Below are 7,477 nucleotides of genomic sequence, written 5' to 3'. Positions count from 1 at the left end.
AGTTAATTTGTAAATTTTTGTAGTAACCTGTAAATTGTAAACCTGTAAATTGTAAATACTGAAAAACCACTGTCATTTAATGGTCGGGCATTGCACAGCTACAAGCATTTCACCCCATGTCATACTGTGTATGGTTGTGTGTGTGTGACAAATAAAATTTGAATTTGATTTGACGCTGTGACGCTTGAAAAGGATTTGCGCGCCTACTTCATTATTTAGGGTTTAAATTGTGCTGCCTTTAGGTGCACCTGGTAAATTCAGGAATCTCTACTGCAAACCACAGCAGGTTATTTTAAAGGCTTTTCTGGGTTAATGTTTGTTTGTTGGCATAAACATGTCTGTGATCGCTGTGTTGTTCTTTTTGATGCAGTATTTCATGTAACTCGGTGCTAAAATCATAACAATTAAGTTTAACAGTTCTAGTGCTCATGCGTCAGCTAGCATGCAGCCTGTTTCAGTTGCTTTCACTGAGGAATGGGACCGCAGCACAGCAGCTACACACCAGAGATCAGCTGAGCCGCCTGATGCTCAGATTAACTGGAGACGGTCAAACAGATGTGTGACAGACTTTAAGGAGCTGCTGCCAACAAACCAGCAAATAAACACTGAATATTTCATGTGTGACATTTGTCAGTTTGCCTTAAACACAGTCCGTCAGTCTTTTTGCTCTTGAACAATAAAATATTAAAAACTGTCTGGAGTTTATTTGGTGATGTTCTCATGCACGAGGCGAAAACAGCAAACAAACGTCACAGTAAATCTTTCCAGCTGATGTTGGGCATCCTCCACCTGCTGAATCCACTTCAGCCTCTTCCTGCTCATGTTCCTGTTTAGAGGCACAGTCAGTCTGTACAATGGAGAAAACTGAACACAGGAATATTTGGATTTTTCTTCTTTTTCTCTGCTCATGTTCAACTTGTCTGATTCAAGCTGGGAATATTTATTAGAATTCAAATTTAGACTGAAATAAAGTGAATAATATTATTTTATTATTACATTGATGCAGCACATGGTTCAGTTAGCTTTGTATAAACACGTGTGTTAGAAATGTTCTTCAATCAGCTCTTTTTACTCTCTTACATTTCACAGCCAGGACTTTTTTACTTTTACTTGAGTAAAGAGGTTGAATTAGTACTTGGAGTATTTTTAACAGTAGTACTTCTACTTCAGTACAGACTGTGTGTACTTTTACCACACTGTAAAACCCAACAGTGCATCTTACTAAAAGAAGTAAGTTGTTCTTACTCAGTTCTGAATAATAGTTCATGAAGTGTGTTAGGTAGACCAAAAAAGTATACATATGATATAATAACTTTATTGTAATAAGTACACATGATGTTTTTGTAACGTTTTAAGTACTGTTGCTTTAAACTGTTTAAGTTCTGCTAATTCATTTGTATTAGTCATCATCCACAGCCCCGCCCCCAGTGTTTTGCCTGGACTTGTCGGCCATGAGATACGAGCCTCGTCAAGAGAAATTTTGCGAGAGTGGAAAGTACAAGATAAACGTTATTTTTATGTTTTTTTGTTAATGCTTACTTCTAGCATACAAAATGTACATTTATCAGACTGCTTTCTTGTAGTAGCTATATAGAAAAACGTAAATTAGCATGCTAGCACACAATTCCCGCCTAGCGCTGTATTAAGTCTGCCTTCACAATTTAAAAAATTAACGGTTGGTGGCTTGTTTCAATCAAAGAGTTGGTAAGTAGTCTAATTTTTGCAAACTGCATGGCACAAAACTTTTGTTAAAATCAGTGTTTAGGCTTTTCTGACTCTGAACTTTATCAATTTCAAATGTAGCCTACTTTTGACAGTGCGTGTGAAAGTAGTAGAAGATTTATTTAGTGTTAATTTTAAGAGTTTAGTGGACAAGTTTGTCTTCACAAATTTTAAATATGATGGTTAGCAGCATTTTAGTCGTGAAATAATTTACCTTTTCAAAGCTGCACTGCACCAAACCTAAACGTTTCTGGCACTGTACTTTCTAAGGGTTAGCGTATTGTGTACTTCACTTATGTAAAATTGCTTTATTATTTTATAACGTATAGAGTAGTTGACCAACCTGAATTGAAAATGAGCTGTAGTGCAACAATAAATCTTACTGTTTTCAAAGCTTGTGTTATCCAGGTTGACTGTTTTTAAGTGAAGTAAAAGTCTAAAAGTAAAAACTGTTCTGCTAGCTTTCTGTTCCCATGGCTTTTGTGTTATTACAGTCTGACGACTGAAGGATGGATTGAAGGAGCAGTAGCATGCCGAGAGATCATCCAGCACTGCACTAAAGACAGTAAAGGTGATTTTAAAACGATTTGGCATCAAAATGTGGAATTGCAAGTTGTGTAGTTTTTCTACTGCCATAAAAGTCATGTTGTTGAAGCATTATCGGCTCAACCATGGTCAGTACTCCACAATTTCACCCTTACCCTGTCTCTACAACACATGCATGTGTACATTTAGTACATTTAATTCATTAAAGATACACATGTCAAGAATGCACACTCCCACGCAAAGAAAAGACGGTTATTATCTAGATTTGAATAATTATGGATTTTGTTGCTCTGTGTGTAATTTTAAGCATTTGGCTTTTATTGAAAGCCAAATGTTTATCCATCTGAGGGGGCATTTAAAACGAAAAGAAACTGTTCCATGTCCTTTCAAGAACTGCAATTTTAAAACCAATGTATACTCAACCTTCAATGCCCACAAATGCAGAGACCACCAAAATTCAACAAGTTACGATGAAGGCATTGTGCAAAGTGTTATAAATGTAGAACAAAAAGATGACATGCAACTTGATTCAATAGAGTCATCAGATGACAATCAAGTGGCATCCACCAGTGAAATCAGTGCAATTGAGGGTTTAGAAGAGCAGTTGCAATACAATCTGGCTGGATTTTTCTTGAAAATGCAGACCATTCTCCATGTGTCCCAGAGAGCAACACAGGAGATTATTGAGCATATTGATCAGTTGTTTTTGTTATCACAACCTCTGGTTAGAAAATCAGTTGTAGATATACTGAAAAAGCACAACTGTACATATACGGACAAACTGGTGGATGAGATTTGTCAGGCAGTTTCTGATAGTAATGTTTTACATAAATGTGTCACATCTGAAGGACCACTATCTACAGCAAAGAGGAGGAAATCATATTATGAAGCAAATTTTCCATATGTCAAACCTGTGGAGTGTTTAATTGAATTGTCAAAGCACACTTATATGTATGTGCCTCTTCTCACATCTTTGCAATTGTTGTTGAAAAAAAATGATGTGCTTGAAGAAATTAAACAAGCACCCACACAGATTCCTGGACATTTCATGTCATTTTGTGATGGATCCTACTACCAGGAAAATGTTCTACTGTCACAAGAGGGACAGAAATTGTCAATAATACTTTATGTGGATGATTTTGATCACAAACCCACTTGGTACCACAAAGTACCAAGCAAACATTAACCCTCAAAGAAATACATAAAGTCTTTGCAGTTTACTGGACACTGGCAAACTTTCCAGTTAAATCTCGTTCTGCTCTACACTGCACTCAGCTTGCTCTGCTGTGCAATTCCAATGATGTACGCCAGTTTGGGTATAAGGAAATGTTGTCACCACTCTTAAATGATCTGAAAACTCTTGAAGATGTAGGTGTCTACATTGAGACTCTTGGTGAATGTCTTAAAGGCACTGTCTACTCTGTTGTGGCAGACAACCTTGCTGCCCATGGACTTGCTGGTTTCAATGAGAGTTTCAGGTCTTTCTGTAGGTTTTGTCATGCCACCCAAACAGAAATGCAAACAGAAAATGCTGTTACAGGGAATTATGTAATGAGAACAAAAGATGCTCATGATAATCTTGTGCAAGAGCTTCAGAATGATGACACTGAGGAAAACTATGGTGTTAAAAACACCTGTGTTCTTTCTGACCATCTCTCTTTCTTCCATCCTGTCACAGGCTTCCCACCTGACCTCCTACACGACCTGTTTGAAGGTGTCATTCCAGTGGAGTTGGCACATTGTTTAAAAGGTTTGATTTCTAAGAGATATTTTACCTTAGAAGACTTAAACAGAGCAATTCTGCGCTTTCCATACCAACATTCTGACAAAGTTGATCGCCTCATCCAATACCCTCAAATTTTGCCAGGCGAGGGACCATTGGTGGGAACGGGCATGAAAATCATGCCCTTCTTAGACTGTTGCCTCTTCTCATTGGCTCCAAAGTTCCAGAAAGAGACGCCTTTTGGGAAGTGCTAATGGATTTAAAGGACGTAGTTCAGCTTGCCATGTCTCATACTTTTAGTGACGAGACCATTCAGTACATGGCCTGTAAAATATTAGATCACAGACAACTCTTTCAGGAAGTGTTTCCTAATGTTCGATTCAGGCCAAAGCATCATTACATCGAGCATTACCCGCACTTAATAAAGTGCTTTGGTCCCTTAGTTCATCTTTGGACAATGAGATTTGAGGGAAAGCACAAGGTTTTCAAAAAAATAATTCATGACACTCACAACTACAAAAATGTACTAAAAACTTTGGCAGAAAGACGTCAAAGCATGATGGCATTTTATTTGTCCTCATCAAAGTTTTTCAAACCACCTGTGCAAACATCCAAAATGGAGTCTTTGTACATTTCATCATTACCTGCAGATACACAATCATTTATTTCAGGTATTAGTGACAGTGACACAATATATGCAACAAAAACGGTTACAATTAATGGCACAAACTTTGCAATTGGCATGTTTGTATGCACAGGTGCTTATGCTGCATTGCCAGAGTTCAAAGAGATTCTTAATGTACTGCTCATCAGAAACAACATTTGTTTTCTCTTGAAAGACTATGACACTTATTACGTTGAGCACTTGCGTTCATATGAAGTAGCAGAGAATCAACAGAGGGGTCTCCGTCACAGTGTAAAATCTCTGTGCCAACTGTCTGACCACATGCCGCATTTTGCTTACAAGATAGCAAATGAACTCATTCTAACAACAAACCATTTCATTCCAGTGTCTGACTAAAGAAACAGAACTGAGACATCAGCTGATTCCACCAATTTGTGAACCAATGTAAAGGTAATTCATCTATTCAGTTTTTTTGTATTCACATAAATGTTTTTATATTTTTGCACTATTAATATTTTGTAAATAACTGTAAACACAAACATGCATTAAAACCTGTCTGTTACAGAAATAAAAAATTCAGATGGAGGCAACAGGAATATTGAAGCTGAGGGTCATCCTTGATAAGGATAACGCTGAAAAACTTATTTTGCCATCTTGTCCAAACAGTGTGCAAGCCCTCATAGATGAGATCAAATCTAGGCTAAATTTTACCTTTGACTTTCGGCTTCAGTTTCACGACCCAGATTTTGATAATGCCTTGTGTAATTTTTTTAAAATAGAAGACCTGCCAGCTATAGCATCTGTTAAAGTTGTCAGGTTAGTTGAGCTGGACCGGATTTCAACGAGCACTGATGACACAATCCTTCAGACTGAGAGAGGTGAGGTCAACTTCCTTCCTTCTTATCCTTCTGGAGAAACAAGGGAGTCTCTGAAAACCAGAAGACTTGAGATGGTAGAGGAGTTCAAGAAGACCTCAGCAGAAAGAGACATCCCTCTCATTCATCAGCATATGATGCGCACTTTTGCACTCCGGCGTGAAGAGATTGTCACAACTTCTCCTCCTGTATCAGAGCTCAAGGACAGATGGCCAGCACTCTTTCATGACACACAGGTAAGTACAACTACGTATATAACAGTTACTGCTCATATAGTATGCTGTGTTTTGCTTGTAATATTTTTGGAATTCTCCTCAGCTCTACTTTGAATTTCATCGAATCACCAATCAGAATCTGCCACGTGTTTTATGCTGCACTGGATGATTATGCTCCTCAGCTGATTGGACTATACAAAAAGAGGAAAACTGGACGGGTCGGTGAAAGGATGGAGCAGCTTTTGTTGGCATATGGAAAACAGGTATTTAAAAATACGAATTATTATTCTGCTTGCTTGGCAGTTGCCATTGTTATGTTTATATATATTTATATACATTTATTTATTTTCTAGGACAAAAACGACATCTATGCAACTAGAACAGCAGCTCTGGCCGGCCTACCAATGTACCTCAAGGAGGATTCTTCAGAGATTTTCAAAACATGCAAGGTACTTGGGTATTACAATAATTTGCACATTGGAATTTAAAAAAGGTTGAAGTCATAAGTCAGCTGGACTTGGGTTGAAAGTTGAAGACGTGAAGTTGAATGACTTATAAACTTCTTTCATCCTTGATTTGACTACCTGGATGAATGAAAAATGAACCTTCACTGTCAACTTAAAACATGTTATGATATATAGAATTAGAAAAACTGAAGAAAGGTGCCTGACCATTTGTATTTATGCTTTTAATAGAGATATTACAGATGAATAATTGTGCACTCTGTATTATATATCTTAGGATGAAATTGAGTTCTATGAAGCCACAATTGCTCTGGTTGCTGATGTCGATGAAGAGGAGGTGCCTGGAGGAGTTCCTTTCTCACCACGCCAAGTGTTCATAGTACTTGAAGATCAGGTTGTTATGACTCATCACTCATGGACTGATGCACTGGTGTGTTTGTTTGGGCTAATCTATGCTCTGCATCTGAACTATCCTGAGAAGTGTACTGGCTTTTTTGAGTTCATTCAAGTAGTGTTGCTGAAGCTAGACGATGAGAGAAAGCAACTAAAACCAAAATTGCAGACACTAAAAAATGAGCTTGTGTAGATGATGTTTGTTTTTCACTGGTCAGTATATTCGTGCTTTTTCAGTTATCTGTGAATGGCTTCAATAGTTTTATTTGTTCAGGGTAAATTGCTTTCTAAAAAGCAATATGGAGAAAGCTAAGAATAAGGAGACAATCCATATTTGACGTTTTGTTTGTGATTGAAAAAAATCTTCACATAGTGTGTAATCTTAAGCTTATTTCTAAAAATATATTTTAGTTACATGGAAATCTTTTGGAAGATAACTGATAATTAGTCAATATGTACAGTATACTTTCAAGCTTTATTTTTTAATTGTGTGATGAGTGCCAGTTCACTTGATTCGAGGTCTGGGCAAAACTGTTAAGAAACCACAAATACCTTTGAGAATATTTTTTGTTAGTGACATCCTTAGTTCAGCTGTTTTCTATAGTTGCATTGCTGTAGTGCATGTGATTTCATTATTATACTAAATGTTACTTAAAATTGTGATTGTTATGGCTCTAATTGCCTCTAGACTATTGTTTTTTATGATGTACACCTATGTATCAGATCTACATTACTAAATTTGTGTTTTGTATATTTAATCGATTTTCAAAATGCTACAAAAAACATTTAAAATTCCCTAAAAGCGCAAGTTTTAAAATTCCTAATTATTTGTTATTTGATAATGGCTTTAGCAGTCATAGTTTATGAAAGTATGGTTGTATTCATTCTGTATTTTCTCTGCAGTTAAAGTTAAT

The 7,477-nt window shown here is 36.8% G+C and overlaps 1 protein-coding gene across 2 annotated transcripts; it reads left to right on the top strand.

The window, feature by feature from the left end:
• The first annotated feature begins 1,465 nt into the window (after window positions 1–1,465).
• On the top strand, window positions 1,466–7,397 carry LOC120438642. Of its 2 annotated transcripts, none has more exons than XR_005612024.1 (8): window positions 1,466–1,704; window positions 2,217–2,293; window positions 3,947–4,018; window positions 5,002–5,066; window positions 5,182–5,727; window positions 5,810–5,969; window positions 6,060–6,155; window positions 6,448–7,397. XR_005612024.1 is itself a non-coding variant. In XM_039609075.1 (8 exons), exons 5-8 carry the CDS (start codon window positions 5,197–5,199, stop codon window positions 6,754–6,756), a joined length of 1,017 nt encoding a protein of 338 aa, XP_039465009.1. In that variant the 5' UTR covers window positions 1,466–1,704; window positions 2,217–2,293; window positions 3,947–4,018; window positions 5,002–5,066; window positions 5,182–5,196; the 3' UTR covers window positions 6,757–7,397. The 2 variants fall into 2 exon arrangements, 1 of the variants encoding a protein (XP_039465009.1); XM_039609075.1 differs by having other exon boundaries at window positions 5,889–5,969.
• Window positions 7,398–7,477: the final 80 nt, after the last annotated feature.

The sequence above is a fragment of the Oreochromis aureus genome, linkage group 3, assembly GCF_013358895.1.
Source record: "Oreochromis aureus strain Israel breed Guangdong linkage group 3, ZZ_aureus, whole genome shotgun sequence".
Lineage (NCBI taxonomy): Eukaryota > Metazoa > Chordata > Actinopteri > Cichliformes > Cichlidae > Oreochromis > Oreochromis aureus.
Note: the sequence above shows the minus strand (reverse complement) of the source record. Positions and strands in the feature narration are given on the sequence as shown.

What these genes read in the sequence shown, in the direction of transcription:
- LOC120438642 (XM_039609075.1), top strand. Translation starts at nt 5,197, where the DNA reads ATGGAGGCAACAGGAATATTGAAGCTGAGGGTCATCCTTGATAAGGAT. An exon ending in CACTCTTTCATGACACACAG is followed by an intron (nt 5,728 to 5,888) that starts GTAAGTACAACT and finishes TATGCTCCTCAG; the next exon opens with CTGATTGGACTATACAAAAA. An exon ending in AGATTTTCAAAACATGCAAG is followed by an intron (nt 6,156 to 6,447) that starts GTACTTGGGTAT and finishes TATATATCTTAG; the next exon opens with GATGAAATTGAGTTCTATGA.